Source organism: Orbicella faveolata, unplaced genomic scaffold (genome assembly GCF_042242905.1).
Source record: "Orbicella faveolata isolate gen_17 unplaced genomic scaffold, um_ofav_v1 contig_13, whole genome shotgun sequence".
Classification (NCBI taxonomy): domain Eukaryota; kingdom Metazoa; phylum Cnidaria; class Anthozoa; order Scleractinia; family Merulinidae; genus Orbicella; species Orbicella faveolata.
The window spans coordinates 7172881-7195000 of NW_028301540.1; the positions used below are offsets into that span (position 1 = coordinate 7172881).

The following is a 22120-nucleotide window of genomic DNA, read 5'->3' on the forward strand; positions in this document are numbered from 1 at the left end:
TAGATACAGAGATACAAATACACTAGTATAAAAATCATACTATTATAGCATTTACGGCTCTTGTAAATGAGTTAAACGTTCTTTAAAAGAAGCACTTACCTCTATAACCCAGCATCGCCATAAAGGCCGCTGCCAAAGTAAGTGCCATCAAGGTCCCTGCATGTGATAAAGCAAATTATTATACATTGAACTCACTATGTCTTTGTGAAACACGCAGTCGCTATTGAAGTAGATGAGAAATACAATACGGCCGCGATCAGATCATGGTTACGCAGTGTTCAAATCCGTCAACAACGCCCTCAAAGATTTGCCGCCTGACGGCCTGACGAGTCTTTTAATAATTTTGGAATATTTTACAACCGAATGATAACTTTGACGTCAATCTCAGTAGTCTTTAAGACTGGGATAGGTAGCCACGAAAATGGTGGAAGTTAACTAAGTCCTGCTGAATTATTTTTGCCATAAAGTCTCGAAAGTCTCGAAAAGCCGGAGAATATTCCAACAAGCGAATTTGATTATTTCACCGGGATTTTACAATTTACAGATCCTTCCACGACATGCAGACGCCTAGGGATCGATCTTCAAAAACATTTTGCAATGGAAAGGAACCAAACCAAATCGCACTAGTAAAAGGTCGTAATTACAGAGTTGTCAAACTCTATTTGAAAACCATGAAAACATTTGCTGGAGCATGTCTAAAAACTCTTCATAGAAGTGCGCTAGAGTACATGGTGGTCAAGCAAAAAAGTCTACAGACTGATTTTTTTAAAAAACAAAATATTAAACGTGGAAAAGTAAGCAAACTGCAGGAGCCGTGTATAGGTGGTAGCGGGTCGTCTCGGGGCCCTTAAGGCTGCAAGCCAGGAAAATGGGGTGTTCATTTGGACGGAAGGACCCTTTGTTGACAAGCTTACAGGCGTTCTCTCGCCTTCCCACGCAGTGCTTCTCCCTTATAGAGTGTTTTCACGTGCTGCGATTAGTTTCAAAAATCTAAAACTAAAGAGCCACCAAAGGTTTTTTCCTCATAAGGCATGAGAACTGTTAAATTTATATCTTTTTACAGCTTTTCATTTTAATGAAAAGAACAATGGCTGTGCACGTGCGTAATAATTCTTGGCACATTTCTTTGCCGTCCTCTACAAAACAACAACGTGAAATGTCCAAATTCTGCGTTGAATCGAGAACGTGAGCCACCACGTCGACGGCTAAGTTTTCAAATTTCTCTTTCAAATTTATCGCTGTGTTCCATATTCAGTTTCGTGATACTTGAGAGTATCGCGAGATTCGTAGGTAAATCACAAAACCATTAATTAACCGACGTTGTCCTCGGCGTCGCCGTCGTGGTAAAAAAAATCGTTTATAGTTTTCAAAGATAAAAGAGCGACTTCTTTTTGCAAGCAAAGTTCTCACATTTAGTGCCTCAAATGGTGATCTTTACTGAATTTCGATATTTGCATTTTTTTTTTCCCCTGAAATAAAGCGACATTGAGGCAAAGTAACTATCTAGCGATTTTAGTTATACCCTCGAGACCCCACTTGACGTGTACTTCCATCTGAAATTTTCTTCTATTTCTAAGCAGCTAGAGATCTTTTTCATCTGAGGTGACGAGTGTTCAATAGTTGTTAAGTTAAGTCTTTTCAACTTTGAGGCTTCGTCCAGACTCAATTATCAAATTATGTTCACTATATAAGTTGCTTATATCTAGTACCTCCGTCATTAATTACCTCACACATTCTCCATAGAAATTCATAAGTGACATCACTAGATACAGAGATACAAATACACTAGTACAAAGGTCGTAAAATTATAGCATTTATGGCCCTTGTATGAGGTAAATGACATTTTACTGTCACGCCAGTAAAATATAGTTAATGGAGCGTGACGTACGTTCTGAATGAGCCGTTCATGGCGGCATCACTTTCTATAGAGCTATTGAGCAGTTATATTCCAAAGGTCAGCAAACTGTAAGCTTTATTGTAGCTAAACCTAAAACATTGTAGCTTTGTTACCTTCTGAACGTTATAACGTACCATAGCATTGGTGCAAAGCATTAAAGCACTATTCATGTTTAAGATGTTACACCTGCTAGGGTAAGCTGTTCGGTAGTACAGCCTTTTCTACTGGCTTACAAGCAGACGAACGTCTCCATATAAAAGCTCGGACAACTGTTCAGAGTCCATTTTGAGTTCGTCTAAGCAACGTAGCTATTACTTATTGTAAATCTATCGTTTAATTTTCCCTCCCTCCCTCCCTTTGGAGACGAGGTTGGTCATGTATTCCTGCATAATAAACAAAGGGTCACTCCTGTGTGGTGCGGTTAAGTCTACGCAGCGACTTCCCCCAAGCTTGTTGTTTTTTCATCGCCTTTGAACATCCCTTGCTAACCGATACTCTTGTCCGATCCAGCACGTGCTGTCTGTCATTCAGCTCGTAATGCTGAGGAGATAAGTGAGGTTGTTTTGTCACGCTATCGCCGGAAGTCGCATGGGCTAACCAAACGCAAGGCAGTGTTCCCCCATTGACGCCATCACGAGTTGTTTGTATTTGACAAATACCTCGGGTCCAATTGTAAGTCGTCACGGTTAACTTACTTTCGCTAGGAACAACGACATTAAATGTTCATTAACAGAAGCACTTACCAAAACAATCCAGCATCGCCTTAAAGGCCGCTGCCAAAGGGAATGCCACCACAGAGGTACCTGCATGTGATAAAGCAAATTATTATACACTGAATTCACTACATCTTTTCAGATTGGCCGAAAGCGTACAGTGAATTTTCCAAATCCGCGCCTGTGACATCATCTAGCTGATTATACAATAATCATGTCAAGATCACTCAAGGTCACGGTTAATTATGTCATGTATGACCGTGGTGCATGGTTTCTAAGGGTAATCATGTCAAGTTCGCGCGATTTGTGCTGCTTGCCGTCAGTGAAGAAGCAAAAACATTACTTCAATTGTTTTTTTCATTCCGTGTATAATAAAACAATTTTTAGATTCGGTTTTTGTGATATCCAGAATAATTAAAGTGTATCCCGCTTTTCAGTTTCCTTGAGTGCAAACCTGAAGAATCGTTTTCGAGCAAAGCAAGAAATGCTACCTTCATTTATATATAATATAAATTAATTCGCAAAGTTTTAAGAATCAGATAAAAATGTGGTTAGCCCCATTTTTTAGTAAACTGTCTATGATTAAGAGAACATCCCTTTTGTTACCATTTCGTTTTGTGTCTTCGAGGTTGTAAAACTCTAATAGTTTTTTTTTTTTTTTTTTTTTTTTTCCGAGTAGAGTGCTCACGGTCAAGTTAGTCAAGTTAGTACTTCTATGTAATGAACTGAATATACCAGGCTAAAAGATTTACAATCCAAGAAAGTTTTCATCTCTCAAGGTCTATCACATGTATGTCCATACTACTGGAAAACATCGGCTTTTGAACCACTGCACAACCATATTGATAGACTACAGTTTTTTCGGAAGGACTGAGTTAGGCAATTGTCAACAAATTCCTGGACAGCAATACACGCAACGTGAGCTATCCCAATAACGCCAGACAAGTTAAACAAAACAACCCTACATATCCAATAATTATTAAAGAATTATTCTTTAAGAAAATGTTCCTTCCCCACGCTTGCAGTGTCAAAAATGATGTCATAGGGAAGAGGAGTCAACGACTTAAAGTTTATGAAAGCTAGAGGCAAAATTTTACAATGTATATCACACTAACCATGATCTTATTTCGTCTTTCCATTTAGAAGTTGGTTCAAAGAGCTCTTTGATTGAGGTTACCGTATAGCTACACGCGGGTGTCCTTAACGCGGGTGTTTTAAGTACACTCAACCACCACAAACCGGATGAAGATCAAGGTAAGAGAGTGAATCCCCCATTTATAGGCATTAAACTTCTTTCCTGAGCAAGATTGAACAGGGCCTGGTAATAGAGACTATTTCGTTTTAAGTGGTATCTTTTAGAGGTCAAATAAAGCTCCAGCCGGTCGTAATTACAGAGTTGTCAAACTCTATTTGAAAACCATGAGAACATTTGCTGGAGCATGTCTAAAAACTCTTCCTAAAAATGCGCTTCAGTAAATGGTGCCCTATAGTGTGAAGCAAAAAAGGCAAGAGACTGAATTTAACAACAACAACAAAAAAAAACATTAAATGTAGAAAAGTAACAAATTGCAGGAGCCGTGTATAGATGTTGTTAGATCGTTCACCCTTAAGGCTGCAGGCCAGAAAAATGGGGCGGTCATGTGGACGGAAAGACCTTTTGTTGACAAGCCTAAAAGCGCTGTCTCGCCTTCCCACGCAGTGCTTCTCCCTTACAGAGTGTTAACGCGTGATGCAATCAATTTCTAAAATCTAAACCTAAAGAGCCACCAAAGCTTTTATCCTCATAAGGCATGACAGGTGCTAAATTTATATCTTTTTACTTCATTTTAATGAAAAGAAAAACTGATGGTTGTGCACATGCGTTATAATTCTTGGCACATTTCTTTGCCGTCCTCTGCAAAACAACAACGTGAAATGTTCAAATTCTGCGTTGACTGGAGAACGTGAACCAAACGGCTAAGTTTTCAAATTTCTCTTTCAAATTTATCGCTGTGTTCCATATTCAGTTTCGTGATACTTGAGAGTATCGCGAGATTCGTAGGTAACTCATAAAATCATTATTTAATCCACGTTGTCCTCGGCGTCGCCGTCGTGGTTACTTAAACTCCCTATCGAGAGATTGCAGAGAAACGTTTAGAGTTTTTTTAAGGTAAAAGGGCGGCTTGTCTTTGCATGCGAGGTTCTCACATTTAGTGCCTCAAATAGCACTCTTTACTGGATTTCGTTATTTGCATCTTTTTTCCCTGAAATAGAGCGATATTTAAGCAAAGCAACTATCTAGTGATTTAAGTTATACCCTCAAGACCCCACTTCACGTTTACTTCCGTCTGAAATTTTCTTCTATTTCTAAGCAGCTAGAGATCTTTTTCATCTGAGGTGGCGGGTGTTCAATAGTTGTTAAGTCTTTTTATCTTCGAGGCTTCGTCCAGACTCAATCATGAAATTACGTTCATTATATAAGTTGCTTATATATAGTACCTCCGTCATTAATTACCTCACACATTCTCCACAGAAATTCATAAGTGGCATCACTTGATACAGAGATACAAATACACTAGTATAAAGATCGTAAACCAATAGCATTTATGTCCCTTGTATGAGTAAAATGGTCATTAAAAGAAACACTTACCTGCATAATTCAGCACAACTCTAATATATGTACATGTAGCCTCTAACAAAGCAACTGCCACCACCAAGGCCCCTGCATGTGATAAAGCAAATTATTATACATTGAATTCACTACATCTTTTCAGATTGGCCGAAAGCGTACAGTGAATTTTCCAAATCAGCGCCTGTGACGTCATCTAGCTGACTATACAATAATCATGTCAAGATCACTCAAGGTCACGGTTAATCATGTCATGTATGACCGTGGTGCATGGTTTCTAAGGGTAATCATGTCAAGTTCGCGCGATTTGTGTTGCTTGCCGTCAGTGAAGAAGCAAAAACATTACTTCAATTGTTTTTTTCATTCCCTGTATAATAAAACAATTTTTAGATTCGGTTTTTGTGATACCCAGAATAATTAAAGTGTATCCCGCTTTTCAGTTTCCTTGAGTGCAAACCTGAAGAATCGTTTTCGAGCAAAGCAAGAAATGCTACCTTCATTTATATATAATATAAATTAATTCGCAAAGTTTTAAGAATCAGATAAAAATGTGGTTAGCCCCATTTTTTAGTAAACTGTCTATGATTAAGAGAACATCCCTTTTGTTACCATTTCGTTTTGTGTCTTCGAGGTTGTAAAACTCTAATAGTTTTTTTTTTTTTTTTTTTTTTTTTTTTTTTTCCGAGTAGAGTGCTCACGGTCAAGTTAGTCAAGTTAGTACTTCTATGTAATGAACTGAATATACCAGGCTAAAAGATTTACAATCCAAGAAAGTTTTCATCTCTCAAGGTCTATCACATGTATGTCCATACTACTGGAAAACATCGGCTTTTGAACCACTGCACAACCATATTGATAGACTACAGTTTTTTCGGGAGGACTGAGTTAGGAAATTGTCAACAAATTCCTGGGAAGCAATACACGCAACGTGAGCTATCCCAATAACGCCAAACAAGTTAAACAAAACAATCCTACATATCCAATAATTTTTAAAGAATTATTCTTTAAGAAAATGTCCCTTCCCCACGCTTGCCGTGTCAAAACTGATGTCATAGGGAAGAAGGGTCAACGACTTAAAGTTTATGAAAGCTAGAGGCAAAATTTTACAATGTAGATCACACTAACCATGATTTTATTTAGTCCCTACATTTAGAAGTTGGTTCAAAGAGCTCTTTGATTGAGGTTACCGTATAGCTACACGCGGGTGTCCTTAACGCGGGTGTTTTAAGCACAGTCAACCACCATAAACCGGAAGAAGATCAAGGTAAGAGAGTGAATCCCCCATTTATAGGCCTTAAACTTCTTTCCTGAACAGGATTGAACAGCGCCTGATAATAGAGACTATTTCGTTTTAAGTGGTATCTTTTAGGGGTCAAATAAAGCTCCAGCCGCTTTATCCTTAATCAGTTTAATTTTGGGACTTCTGCAAACCCTTTGTTTTACATTATTTCTTTTTTTCAGAAGGCGTCACGCGTCACAAAATCAAAGGTCAACAGGAGTTCACATTGTCGATCTTTCTTAATAGTTTCTCATTGCTTTTGAAAACATTAACTGTTCTTTTGGATCAAAAATATTTGGCCAGCAGTGCGGGTGGCGGGTCAGATTTTCTTCAGTTATTAGCGTGCAAACGAGATGGTCGAGGAAACACGTCAGGGGTGGCGTCTATTCGGTACAGTTGAATGTAAACAATGAGGAAATAATATAGGTTATAACAAAACTTTCCTGCTATCCGGCCGACGAAAGAGTCATAAAGGACAGACGACTGGAACAAACATCTCAATAATCGTTGCAATGACAGGATTGCCTGCGGAAATCTTTCGCGTCTTGGGTTCATTGTTGTCGTTTGTATCCTCGGAGGTTAGTACACCGTCTTGTTCATTTCCTTTCTTTATTACAGTTGAAACCCGTCTTATGGTCACCTCGTTATTACGGCCACATTTTTTGTTTTGTCCCGGCGAAACGCCCATGCAATTTTTTTATAAGAAAACCCCGTTAATGAGGCCACCCCGTTAATACGACCAACGGCCACATTTTGAAATCCCAACGTGTATAGTACTTTAATTATAATTTTACCCCGTTTATACGGCCACTCGAATAAGTTATATTCATATTTTCATTACTAAAATTTTATCCACCGATTCAAGTTTCAGTTTTATATCTACTTAATTGTATCTGCATTCCCGATGCTTATTGAAGAGCAGTTGCTTAGAAGTGCAATTGTGATCATGTGTGAATATCTGTTCAGACATCACTCAATTTAGACGAGTCATGACCCGTTAATATGGCCACCCTGTTATTACGGCCAAAGTTTCATGCATGGCCCGTTGGTGACCGTATTAACGGGGTTCAACTGTACCTCGTACATGCAATGTACTTACGACCACTTCGGCTATGAAGCTTAAGATAATTTTATTCTGATTCAAATGTCTCTTATAAAAATTGGTTGCAGTAAGACATTGCACTGGAAACAGATACATTTCAGATGAAAACCGAATTCACAGACAAAAAGCATAAACGATATGATTAAGCTTGCACTATAGTTTTGATGCCTGTGACAAGCAAAAAGAAAATAATTTTGGTAGTTGCCTTAGAATATCCACAGAAAACCAAATGATCAAAAAAGCACACACTCAACTGGGATAAATGTCAAACATGAAAACAAATTTATGTAACTGATTAATTGTTACATGTACAACGTAAAAAACTAAATGAAATTGAAATATCGTCTAAGACAGCAGATTTTTCTTTCACCCCCTTGCAAGCAGGATAAGGATGGGGGTGAGAGGGGGGAGAGGGTGACAAAACTTATGTGCAAAATGTCCTGAGAATCTTTCGACCAAATTTCGTGGTCACTCGTCAAATTGGCATACCCTATAAGAGACAGTCAGGTAAAATTGAAGTCCCTTTTCCCGCTTCAATGGTTTATGAACAAATTTCGTCATTATTGTACAGTAAATCATCACTGATCACGGTCGCCCATTGGTTATTACTAAGCCACTGGGAGAGGTTTTCTGTGTCCCCGGAGACGTCTCTTTAGGAGGAAAAAATCATCTCATGGGGCTAGTTGCCCACGTGTTAGACTCTTCCAGGCGTTCAGTTAGTTGAGGTGCAACGTAAAAAAACAGCCGAGCGAAATAAAGAGAGAGGCTTAGAGCGATGAGGAACGAACACCTGTGGGCATTCTTAAAAAACAAGCAAACAAAAACAAAAGGTCATTCTCGTATAACAAATCCTCGTATACTTTCTGATTGGTCAATTTAATTTGCCAGGTTTTCTCAAACACGCAGTCGCTATTGAAGTAGATAAGAAATACGATATGGCCACGATTGGGTCACGGCTACGCAGTGTTCAAATCCGTCAACAATGCGCTCAAAGATTTGCCGCCTGACGAGTCTTTTAAATAAATAAATAAATAAATAATAATAATAATAATAATAACAATAATAATAATAAACAAATAGTTTTGGAATATTTTAATACCGAATGATAACTTTGACGTCAATCTCAGTAGTCTTAACGACTGGAGTATGTAACCACGAAAATGGTGAATTAATTTTGCCATAAAAGTAGAGCGTTTCAGCAGGGTCTAAAGGCGGAGAATATTCCAACATCCGAATTTCATCATTTCGATGGGATTTTACAATTTATAGATCCTTCCACAGCATGCAAACGCCTGGGGATCGATCTTAAAAAACATTTTGCAATACAAAGGAGCCAAACCAAATCGTACCAGAAAAAGGTCGTAATCACAGAGTTAACCCTAATAGCCCTAACCCTAACCCCAACCTCTCTTTGAAAACCATGAAAACATTTGCTGGAGCATGTCTAAAAACTCTTCCTAAAACTGCACTACAGTAAATGGTGCCCTTTAGTGTGAAGCAAAAAAGGCAACGGAATTAAAAAAAAAACTGAATTTAAAAAAAAAACATTAAATGTAGAAAAGTAACAAATTGCAGGAGCCGTGTATAGATGTTGTTAGATCGTTCACCCTTAAGGCTGCAGGCCAGGAAAATGGGGCGGTCACGTGGACGGAAAGACCTTTTGTTGACAAGCCTAAAAGCGCTATCTCGCCTTCCCACGCAGTGCTTCTCCCTTACAGAGTGTTTTTCACGTGATGCAATCAATTCTTAACTAAATCTAAACCTAAAGAGCCACCAAAGTTTTCATCCTCATAAGGCATGACAAGTGCTAAATTTATATCTTTGCGCTTCATTTTAATGAAAAGAAAAATGACTGTGCACGTGCGTTATAATTCTTGGCACATTTCTTTGCCGTCCTCTGCAAAACAACAACGTAAAATGTTCAAATTCTGCGTTGACTGGAGAACGTGAGCCACGACGGCTAAGTTTTCAAATTTCTCTTTCAAATTTATCGCTGTGTTTCATATTCAGTTTCGTGATACTTGAGAGTATCGCGAGATTCGTAGGTAAATCATAACATCATTATTTAATCTACGTTGTCCTCGTATACATACATACATACATTTACATACATACATTTTATTTGTTATCAAATTAAAATTACAATTGTAACATGCCCGCGGATAGCTGAGCTAATCTAGGCGGGTCATGTTTGGACGAGTTATTAATATACAACTAGGTACAACTAAATACAACTGAAGGTAACAAGAGAACTAAAGAGACTAGAATTGACAACGATGACTAAAGACAACTAATAAACTAACGATATTACAAATAATAATTAACAACAGTTACGACGAGAGACTACAGATACACTCAAGCGAAATTATTGAGTATTAATGAATACATACTAGGAGGAAAATAAATTCAGCTTTACTTTTTGAACGATTTCTGTAAGATCAATGTAACAGTCTTCTGAAGCTAGAATTTCAAAAAGTATTTGTTTTATTTTCCTCTTAAAGACATTTTTTGGAAGCTTTCTTAAATATATAGGTATTTCATTCCAAATTTTTGTTCCGATTCTAGAAAATGAATTCACTTGAATTGAGAGTCTAGAACTTTGTGTGTAAAAATTATTTGAGACAGAGGATCGAGTATTGTAAGAATGAGTATCAGAAATGTCTTGAAAGAGATCTTGAATGTTTCCAGGAGCATTTCTGTGTCTTATTTCAAACATAAGGTTAGCTAAAAGCTCATAATACAAAAATTTTAACGGTAAAACACTGGCATCAATAAATAAAGGAATCGTATGTTGATTTCGCTCAGAAAAATAAATAAAGCGAAGAGCTCGTCGTGGCGTCGCCGTCGTGGTTATTTAAACTCCCTATCGAGAGATTGCAGAGAAACGTTTGAAGTTTTTTAAGGTAAAAGGGCGACTTGTTTTTGCATGCGAGGTTCTCAAATTTAGTGCCTAAAATGGTGATCTTTACTGAATTTCGTTATTTGCACCTTTTTTTCCCCTGAAATAGAGCGATATCTAAGCAAAGCAACTATCTAGCGATTTAAGTTATACCCTCGAGACCCCACTTGACGTTTACTTCCGTTTGAAATTTTCTTCTATTTCTAAGCAGCTAGAGATCTTTTTCGTCTGAGGTGGCGGGTGTTCAATAGTTGTTAAGTTAAGTCTTTTTATCCTCGAGGCTTCGTCCAGACTCAATCATCAAATTATGTTCATTGTATAAGTTGCTTATATATAGTACCTCCGTCATTAATTGCCTCACAGATTCTCCACAGAAATTCATAAGTGACATCACTAGATACAGAGATACAAATACACTAGTATAAAGATCGTACAACTATAGCATTTATGTCCCTTGTATGAGTAAAATGGTCATTAAAAGAAACAGTGTACTTACCTCCACAACCCAGCACCACGCTAATACATGTACATGTAGTCTCTAACAAAGCAACTACCACCGCCAAGGCCCCTGCATGTGATAAAGCAAATTATTATACATTGAACTCACTACATCTTTTCAGATTGGCCGAAAGCGTAGCCCTGTGACGTCATCTAGCTGATGATTATACAATAATCATGTCAAGCTCACTCAAGGTCACGGTTAATCATGTCATGTATGACCGTGGTGCATGGTTTCTAAGGGTAATCATGTCAAGTTGGCGCGCTTCAGTGTTGCTTGCCGTCAGTGAAGAAGCAAAAACATGACTTCAATTTTTTTTTTCCATTCACTGTATAATAAAACAATTTTTAGATTCGGTTTTTGTGATATCCAGAATAATTAAAGTATATCCCGCTTTTCAGTTTCCTTGAGTGCAAACCTGAAGAATCGTTTTCGAGCAAAGCAAGAAATGCTACCTTCATTTATATATAATATAAATTAATTCGCAAAGTTTTAAGAATCAGATAAAAATGTGGTTAGCCCCATTTTTTAGTAAACTGTCTATGATTAAGAGAACATCCCTTTTGTTACCATTTCGTTTTGTGTCTTCGAGGTTGTAAAACTCTAATAGTTTTTTTTTTTTTTTTTTTTTTTCCGAGTAGAGTGCTCACGGTCAAGTTAGTCAAGTTAGTACTTCTATGTAATGAACTGAATATACCAGGCTAAAAGATTTACAATCCAAGAAAGTTTTCATCTCTCAAGGTCTATCACATGTATGTCCATACTACTGGAAAACATCGGCTTTTGAACCACTGCACAACCATATTGATAGACTACAGTATTTTAGGGAGGACTGAGTTAGGCAATTGTCAACAAATTCCTGGACAGCAATAAACCCAAAGTGAGCTATCCCAATAACGCCAAACAAGTTAACCGAAACAATCCTACACATTCAATAATTTTTAAAAGTGCTACTGAAAAGAAATTTTGGTATGTGAGATTTTCGCTTAGTAATAAAGCTTCAACCTTCAACATTCATGGTCCCACTCGCGGATCTCCTCACGTGCGGCGATGGTCCAAATCTCTCACTCAACTGGCAAAGAGTGAAGTTTACTTCAGCGGCATGATTTGCTCTCTCATGATAATTCTTCACAATCAGTTTTGTCACCCAGTGTTCGCGAGGCAGAATAACTGGACATCTGGTGTCGTAGGGAAGGAACTCTGTAAACTTTAAACGCCCGTCACACCGGATGACGTCATCTTCGTCTATGCATGAGTTAAGCTTGATCAACTGGCTTTTCTGTGGTATCGGCTTACCCAAGCTCAAAGCTGCGTACTCGTCATGGAATGCTTCGCGTTGTGCTAAGCTCACTATCTCTTCTTCAGCATTCTTTATTTCTTCGGGCGACAATTCGATGCCTGTCTTTCTGTCGTCTCTACTACGCAGGTTGGGCAGCACTCTTCTCACTCTTGCGTGTACTCGAACCAAACATGTCCAGCTAGAGAACCGCTTCGGATCAAGTCTACACACTTCACAAGTGTTGTTACGTTTCGGTGCAGCTTTTTTCTGAAGATTATACGTCACAAGGGTTGCGAAGGCATTCGCTCCCTCTTTCTTCTCTGGCATTTCGCTAGGTCTTTTCGGGACTAGCATCTTTGACCACTCACTGGAATCCTTTGTTAACCAGTCGGGGCCATTCCACCACAAGGAACGTCCGGCTAGCTCTGAAGGGGTTGCACCTCTTGTGCACAAATCGGCTGGATTCCCCTCGGTAGAGACATGTTGCCACTGTGACGGTTCGGTTAACATTTGTATTTCACCAATTCGGTTCGCTACAAAGAGTTGGAAGTCTTTGCCACGCCCTCGAATCCACCATAGGACATTTGCACTGTCAGAATAAAACGTCATGTTCTGCATTGGTACATCCAGGACCGTCAAAAAGGACTGTGTTGAGCGCAGGCCAAGAATCGCGCCCATGAGTTCCAGAGGATGTACGATGATGACGCCTACCTTACATACGCAGGTGATAATGCCGACAATATCTAGTTGCGCCTAAATCAAGATTTAGAAAATGTTCACAATTGGCTGAGAGCAAACAAACTCACTCTAAATATGACTAAAACCGAATTCATGCTTATCGGATCTAGGCAGAGGTTAAGTACTCTCACAGAGTCCCCAAGATCTGCAATTAATGATTTTCAAGTTAGCCAGGTCACTAACGCAAAATCACTTTGGAGTGACCATCAATGACAGACTCGATTGGAGTGGCCATATCGGGAAAGTTACTAAGAAAGTTTCTTCTGGTATTGCGGCCATAAAACGAATAAGGCACCTTGTCCCTCAGGTGACCTTACATCTAATATACCAAGCTTTGATACAGCCACACTTTGACTATTGCAATATTGTTGGGGGAAACTGTAGGATAACTTTACGGAATAAGATACAAAAGCTACAAAATAGAGCAGCCCGTGTTTTGACCTACTCAAACCATGACGTAGACGTGGAAACTATGACTTAGGGTAGAAAAATCTAGCTTGCCCGTAGCAAATTCAAAGAGCTACGATGGTTTACAGGTCTCTGCACGGGTTGGCTCCAAACTATCTCAGTTCTAAACTTGAAAGGCAAGATATCGCATATGACCTAAGGGACTCTGAGAATACTCAATGTTCCATTACCGCGCACAGACTATTACAAAAATAGCTTCAGTTATAGTGGCGCCATTCTCTGGAACAGTCTTTCTTGTAACTTACGGGAAGCAGAGTCCCTTGGGCAATTCAAATGACTACTCAAAGAAGAACTGTAAAGCACGGCATTCGTGGAAAGCAGCTTTTTATTTAAATATTTCTCATTATATTAGTATTAGGTATTTTTAAAGCTGACGAATTTTGTACCGTGGATAAATAAAGATTACCTATATATCTATCTATGTCTAGAGACCGTCAACGGTGCTACTTTGCTCTTGGCTGCAATAAGGCGACTAGTGAAGGCATCGTTATGATATTTGCACCGGATATAAACAGCTGCACCATAAGCTTGCTGAGAGGCGTCAACAAATGTCAAAGTGCGCTTCGACTTGACAGGCTCTGTACTTCATAGGCATCGGGGAATCTTCACCGCTTTCAGACTTTGCAACTGCTCGAACCAATCCCCGATTTTGTTGGCTATTTCATCTTGTACTTCGTCATCCCAATCGTAGCCTCGCATCCACAGTTTCTGAAGTAGAATTTTTGCAACAATAACGTAGGGGCATACAAATCCCAGAGGATCAAATATCGTTGCCACCTCACGTAGGACGTTTCGCTTTGTTGTCTGGAAATCTGGCGAAACCAGAGAGGCGGTTACGGTGAACAGGTCCTCGGTGCTGTTCCACGAGATTCCTAGTGTCGTTATTACAGGATCTTGGCCGCTGTTTATTACGATCTCTGAAGCGCGTTCTTCTGTCGGAATGGCTTCGATAACTTTCGGCGAGTTGGAGATCCACTTTCTGGCATACATGTTGGCAATTCCCCACAGCGCTTTCAATTGACGGTACAGCTCCACTCCTTCTTCGTCATTTTCAACACTGTCAATAGAGTCGTCCATGTAGGTTGACTTAAGGACGGTCTCAGCGGCAAGGGGATAACGGTCTTGGTTTCGTCGAGCGTTCTCCTGCGCTACAAACTGCGACTCCATAGGGGCTGAATTCTTTCCGAAAACTACACGGTTGAACTCGAATACGTCCGGCTCTCGGCTGGGGTCCAGGTCTCTACACAACAGTCGGAAATGGGAACGGTCCTGCTCCTCAATCTCTATCTGGAGGTACATTTCTTCAGTTTATGTTGCAAGCGATGCCAACAGGGTTTCGACGAAAGCGGACAAGCACGTTGAAAAGATCTTGCTCTAGTTTTGGTCCAGCATAGATCATGTCATTCAGGGAAATGCCATTGCATTTAGCGGCACAGTCAAACACAATTCGTACTTTCGTTGTCGTTTTATCCATCCTCACGACCGGGAAATGTGGCAAATACCATACGTTGTTTGGCAGCTGCTCGTTCAGAGGAACCTTTCGTAGATATCACTTCTCAACATAGGCCTGCATAGTTGCTTTATAATCTTCGGCGACACGGTCGTCTTTCTTCAAGTTTCTCTCGGTGCTTCTGAGGCGGCACAGTGCCATCGGCTTAGTGTCAGGGAGCTCGGGTTTCTCGTCTTTCCAGGGAACGGCTACGCGATATCTTCCTTTTTCACAATTGAGCGAATCTTTCACCTTATTTAAGGCTAGTCGTTCTTCCTCCGTGAGTACGTTCTGTGCCAGACTTCTCGATTTCCCAGAATCTCTTAAGGCTGTTATCGACATCGCAACAAGATTCTCTTCTGTCGCTCCATAAACAATGCGCGAATGACGTGAGATCGCGTTCTCGCAACCTCGTTTTCGTCAGGCGCACTAATGCAACTCCACCAAAGTGGTCCTCGGAGATCAACATGAGAATAGTGGAGTTCAGCGTTATCAATGCCAACCAAAAGATCGAAATGTCTATTGTTTGCGGGCTTGGCAAAGCTGCACTGGGTCAGGTGAGGCCATTTATTCTGATGTTCGGTCCAATTCACAACTCTGTAATTTCCTGTGACTTTCTGCGGGCACGTTTTCACGCTGATTTCTTTTCAGAACTACCCATCGACGCTTTCAATTTCAATCTCTAAAGGCATGGACTGAAAGGTTTCTATTGTATCATTGAGAACATGAACTTAAACTTTCTGAAAAGGTTCTTGCAGTCCCAGTACCCCGGCAACTTCTTCGTTTAGGAAAGTCTCGTTTGATGCGTCATCGAGGATAGCATTTATCTTCACTTTTCTACCATTAGCCTCCATCCACACAGGGACAGTTCGTAACGAATATGATTCAGTTGGCGTTTCGGTATTACAGCTGGTCATGGTCACAACGGGCACCCCTCCCAGCGAACGACTGGGTGTTTTTCTTCGTCAACACCGGGCAACGCAGTCAGCGGTCCGGTTTCTGACAACTTTTCAAGTCCATGGAGAAGGCGGTGATGATTTCGAGGGCAACCATCTATTCCACATATGCGGGTTTTTCTGCAATCTTTCTCCCTACGGTCAGTGGCTAGGCAGCGAAAACATAGCTTCTGTTCTTTGGCGAACCGCCGGCGGTCATCCACTCCTTTGTCGTAAAAAGTTTTGCAGAACCACACACCATGATCGAGACTTTGACAGAGAGAGCAGGGAGACTGCATGTTTCTTATTCCATTCCCGTTTACAGCAGTATGGAAATTTCGCAATCTACCAAGATCCGGGTACTTTGGTGCTCTTGGCGGGCAAACGTGCAATCCCGGTTCAATCCCGTTCGCCATTTCCGCCGCTTAAACTCGGAATCTGACCTCTTCTTTAAGCCAATCTCTGAAAGCTGTGACTGATTTTTCTCTTGCGCGTTCGCTTAACCAGCGGCTGTAATTCTCTAGCTGACGATCAGGCAACTTCTTTACTAGTAGACTATGAAGAGTTCCATCTCCTAGCTCTCCGTCTTTTCCTTCCGCCTGTAGCTTTACCACCGTGATTCGCACGAAGACTGCAAACTTCTCCAGAACGTAAATATCTTTACTTCTGATTAATGGCATCTATTCTAGTTGATCCATGTAGGCTCGCAGAAGTCGGCGCGCGCCACCATATTTCGTTTTTAATATTTCTTTGGCCTCTTCGTATTCTGGAGTTGAGACTCCTAGACCGCGGATGGCTTCCAACGCATTCCCTGTCAGGCATTGTCGTAGTCTTCCCATTTTCAAATTCGCTGGCTCCGCTGCTCGTCTACTAGACTTGTGAAGAGGGCCCAAAAATCTTCAAACTTTTGTTTGTCACCAATAACGTCGGGTCCTTTAACGGCTTCAAAAATCGGCTTTCCGTTACGTGAATTCCGTTACTCTCGTTCAGCTGATACTGCTGGGCAGGCTGCAGGTCGCAGCTATCCGTTATGTTCACGCTAATCGGCTGCCTTGTATCTACGGTTTTGCGTGCGCGAGCTTTTATTACAGTTTGCCCAGCTTCAATCGTTCTCTGTACTTCTTTCTCGATAGTTTCCGACTCTTCAATGGCTTCGTTTTTTTCAGATTCATCTCCGACCTTGACATAGAACGCAGTCAGTTCCTCCAAAGTTTCCGGTGTATTTTCCAGGGCTAGCCAAAGCTGCTCAATCACGCTTTCGATGACCGGTAACTCGGAATCTTTAAGACAAACTCTTTCCAGCTCATGTCGGAGTTTCGTGACTTTAATTCTGTTTTTTCGGTACGCTTTCGCTTCTTTATCTGTAGTAACAAAATGTCCTTTTCCTTCTTTTTCTCGACGCCACTTAGTCCTGTTTGTTCGGCCTTTTCCTCGGTAAATTCGGTAACATCGGTATTATCGGTATCGGAGGCCATAACTCAGAAACTCAAAACACGAAATGACACCTCAAAGCAAACACCAGTTCGCACCTTTCTCCCGTCGTGGTCGCCAGAAAGTGTTCGTGAGCGGTAAACGGAACGGTACTCGACCAAAACACTTCAAACTCGGTAAAACGGTAAACTCTAAACGGCACAAAACTCTCTAAAAGGCACAACAACTGCTCACTGGACACTGCCTCAACTCTCCCGATAAAATATCCGCGCAACTTAAATTCGTACTCGTAACTAACGTACGCGTAACTTAAATTCAAAATGTTCCCGTGCGCGCGCGCACTATTCGCGCGGCACGCCACTTCGGAACTGTCTTATTAACAATCCTTTAGAATTACATGATAACAAAATTGTTAGACCCACAGAGTTTTTGGAAATCAGTAGTGCGACAAAAATTCTGTGCAATAGTCTCGAAAATATGGCCGCGTAACATTATCTGCCCGGACCACTTAGGAAAGACATCCTTTTCGCTTATCCAACGAATTTCACTGCAAACGTTCAGGAAAATTTACATTGGTTATTTGGAGTTACGACTTAAAACGTGGGACAACGTGAAATCGGTAATTGTATGCAATGTTTCCTTCCGCCTTGCTTCCCGCAGCTTCAAAAATACAGGTCCAAACAATTCTACGATTTTCAATCGATCGAAGCCAGTGTTTTGGAAGTCATCAAGTCTCGAAAACTGCAACACTCACGGCGCTCTTATAAACATGAAGCATTCCAGAAAACACAAACTGGATTTAATAGAACAATCATACCTTGACAAAATACATTCTCGCTAAGGACAAATGTAAACGGGCTATAAACACGCGTGGGAATCTTGTGTTCAGCTGACGAAATTACCATCCAAAGCAGTCCTTGAGTTTTCTTTCCAGCTTTGCGTTTGCCTGCCCTCCACTTCGTATCTAGCTTTCCATTCCTAATATACAAGCAGCTCGTCCGCAAAGAATTCTTCCCCGTCGTCACTTGAAATATTGTAAATTGTTCCCAAAGCTCAAAGCAGTCTATTAGCAGTGAGTTCACAGTTGTCGAACGTGCTCGATCGAAGTTTATTTCCGAGTCTTCCTAATCGAAACTTAACTCTGACTCCAATGACGCAAAGGAAATGATTCTGAAACAAAACTTGGACGTTTTAGTCCCAAAATATATTGGAACGATTAGTTTTGTTTTCCATTTTCTCAGCAAATATACAGAGCTGACTGATGCGCCATTGTGTTTGGTTCCTGGGTAGACGCCATCAGCAACCGCTGCCCCAGACTCCTTAAAATGCGGTCGCGCAACACTTTAAGCGCGACCTTGAAGGGGCATAGAAAATCGAGGATTCAACCAAATTGAAACATTTTTTCGCCCAAATGCTCCGAATAACAAGTGGATTCGTTTTAGCGAAAAAAAAATTGGGGGGTAGGCGCACTTTAATACTTTTTCATTGCTTTTAAAAACATTAACTGTTCTTTTGGATCAAAAATATTTGGCCAGCAGTGCGGGTGGCGGGTCAGATTTTCTTCAGTTGTTAGCGTGCAAACGAGATGGTCGAGGAAACACGTCAGGCTTGGTGTCTATTTGGTGCAGCTGAATGTAAACAATGAGGAAATAATATAGGTTATAACAAAACTTTCCTGCTATCCGGCCGACGAAAGAGTCATAAAGGACAGACGACTGGAATAAACATCTCGATAATCGTTGCAATGACAGGATTGCCTGCGGAAATCTTTCGCGTCTTGGGTTCACTGTTGTCGTTTGCATCCTCGCAGATTAGTACACCGTCTTGTTCATTTCCTTTCTTTATTACAGTGGAAACCCGTCTTATGGTCACCTCGTTATTACGGCCACATTTTTTTTTGTCCCGGCGAAACGCCCATGCAATTTTTTATAAGAAAACCCGGTTAATGCGACCAACGGCCACATTTTGAAATCCCAACGTGTATAGTACTTTAATTATAATTTTACCCCGTTTATACGGCCACTCGAATAAGTTATATTCATATTTTCATTATTAAAATTTTATCCATCGATTCAAGTTTCAGTTTTATATCTACTTAATTGTATCTGCATTCCCGATGCTTATTGAAGAACAGTTGCTTAGAAGTGCAATTGTGATCATGTGTGATATATCTGTTCAGACATCACTCAATTTAGACGAGTCATGACCCGTTAATATGGCCACCCTGTTATTACGGCCAAATTTTCATGCATTGCACGTTGGTTACCATATATTAACAGTGTTCAACTGTACCTCGTGCATGCAATGTACTTACGATCACTTGCTATGAGGCTTAAGATAATTTTGTTCTGATTCAAAGGTCTCTTATAAAAATTGGTTGCACTAAGATGTTGCACTGGAAACAGATATGATTCAGATGAAAGAATTCACAGACAAAAAATGATGCCTGTGATTCGTGACAAGTAAAAAGAAAATAATTTCGGTAGTTGCCTGAGAATATCCACAGAAACCCAAAGGAGTAAAAAAGCACACACTCAACTGGGATAAATGTCAAATATACATAAAACCAAATTTATGTAATTGATTAATTGTTACATGTAAAAAACGAATTGAAATTGAAATGTCGTCTAAGAGAGCAGAGTTTTCTTCCATCCCCTTGCAAGCAGCGTGCGATTGGGGGAGAGACGGGGTGGGGGGTGACTTCACCATTGCCACTATTTAATGTCCAAGTACCTCTTAACGGCATCATAGTTCCACCTCCACTTTGAAAGGGGTAGAAAGGAAAAGCACTACTGTCTGAACAAATTTCCTTTCTTTTTATCAATCCATTTTTCATTTCATTTTATTTATGAAATTCAAAACAGTTGGGTATTTGTTGAACCATCTTGTTTTGTAGATATTCGTGAGTTACCATCCCTGTTATCAGTATTTAACTACATTTTGGCAGGGTGAAAATAAATTTGCCATAGCAAGATTTATTTCATGAGTCACGACCAATAAATCTTTAGAGTAACTCAATTGCGTAAAAATGTAATTCAATTTCGTTTTTCATTAACTCTCAAATAGTGGTCGATAACAGTAGTAATATTAACAAGAAATTATCTGTACCACCCTGGATGTGATTTCGTTGCATTGAAAGGGTGGTGAATATTGTGAGGAGCAAAATTAAATAAGTTTTGTTGAAAGTAAAGGTTTCAGTGTAATACACGTAACAGGGACATAACATGGAGGTTTAATATCAGAAGGAATAAAAAATGTATTATGTGTATAAACTTGCAGTTACAGAGTTGCATTTATAGTTGAATATAAAAAAGCCTGCAAAGTAACTGCGAGCAAACGCTAATTTTCCAATCTTCTAATGTAAACATGGTCGTGTAAAACTAGGAAGGTCATAAAGCGGAAAACAACACGGTGTACTGACCTGCTACGATACAAACGGCAACATTGAACGCAAGAAAGATTTAGCAACGATTACACGTATTGGGATGTTTATTCCAGTCGCCTGTTCTTTATGACCTTTTCGTGGGCCGGATGGCAGGAAAGTTTTGCCATGACCTGTATTTCCTCATTGTTTACATTCAGCTGCACCAAATAGAGACCCCCTCTGACGACTTTCCTCGACCATCTCGTTTGCACGCTAATAACTGAAGAAAATCTGACCCGCCGACCGCACTGCTGGCCGATTTTTTCTGATCCGAAAGAACAGTTAATGTTCTAAAAGCTAAGGACAAACTACTAAGAAAGATCGACATTGTGAACTCTTGTCGTCTTACCTTTGAATCTGTAACGCGTCACGCCTTCCCAAAACGAGAAATCGATGTAAACAAAGGGTTTGCAGAAGTTCCAAAAATGACCCGTGAACTGAGGATCCAGTTCATTTGTTTTTGCATGTAGCTTGACGTTAAAAATAGAATTTTCGCAGGTAAACTCAGCCTAACTGATGCCAAGGATTTGGCGAGTTTGAAATACTTACATTGGTCAATAACGATGCATGTCACAGCTCAAATATTCTATCCTGCAGTTCAAATTAAGCAGATGTTTCAGTAAATCATGGATAACAATCGCCGAAGGTCGGAATAAAGTGATACATTGTATTCCTCGCGTAACATTTGGCGGGAAATATTTCTGACCGATGACTTTTATTGGACTTTGAGAGACCAATTACTCCGATTTGCCCGTAGATTTTGACTAAACTGGATATTGATAACAGTGTAAACGACTACCAAAAAATGTTTTTCTGCGAAAAGAAACTGCCGCACTTTTGAGAAACAACTCGCTGAAAATGTCTAGAGTTTGGGTCACGCTCAATAACGATTCGGCGGCGATGTTCAGCACCTTATGGCGACCGTAGAACTAAAGCGAAAGACCTCCAATAGGTCTCAGTCAAGTATATAAGGGAACAAGAGTTTCTGGAATTTCTACGAAGTATCTTTTAGGCTCACCTAAAGTTGCCCGAGGTTTCGGCCCTTTAAGACCGCTTGACTTCGGCAAATGCCACGGTTGTTTATCTTTTCGGATATATATATATACTGTGAAAAGATGAAAGTAAACGGCCGACCTCGATCTTTTGGTTCTGCCCGGTTTTCTCTGACAGTGACACTTCAATAAACACAAACACAAGGGAAATAAATATTTGGCGATGCGCCGTCTGACAGGAACGGCTCGTTTAAACTTCATAACGACAACAATATTCTTTTTTTTTTCGTTTGTCAACTTATGAAGATATGAAGAAGTGATCATCATCTTCCATTGCATTAGAGCTGCCAGCATATGGGAGAAGAAC

At 40.2% G+C, this 22120-nt stretch overlaps 1 protein-coding gene and 1 pseudogene across 2 annotated transcripts in view; both read right to left on the reverse strand.

Moving 5' to 3' along the window:
• The window catches only part of LOC110069661 (uncharacterized), an 87649-nt gene that overhangs the window by 43312 nt on the left and 22217 nt on the right, over positions 1–22120 (reverse strand). For both annotated transcript variants that reach the window (XM_089284350.1, XM_089284349.1), the window contains exons 5-8: positions 10995–11066; positions 5240–5311; positions 2641–2700; positions 100–156 (exon numbers count right to left, since the gene is read on the reverse strand). In XM_089284350.1, coding sequence (XP_089140476.1) covers positions 100–156; positions 2641–2700; positions 5240–5311; positions 10995–11066 — 261 coding nt within the window. The remainder of the gene's footprint in view (positions 1–99; positions 157–2640; positions 2701–5239; positions 5312–10994; positions 11067–22120) is intronic.
• Positions 14317–15014, reverse strand: LOC149114798 (uncharacterized; annotated as a pseudogene).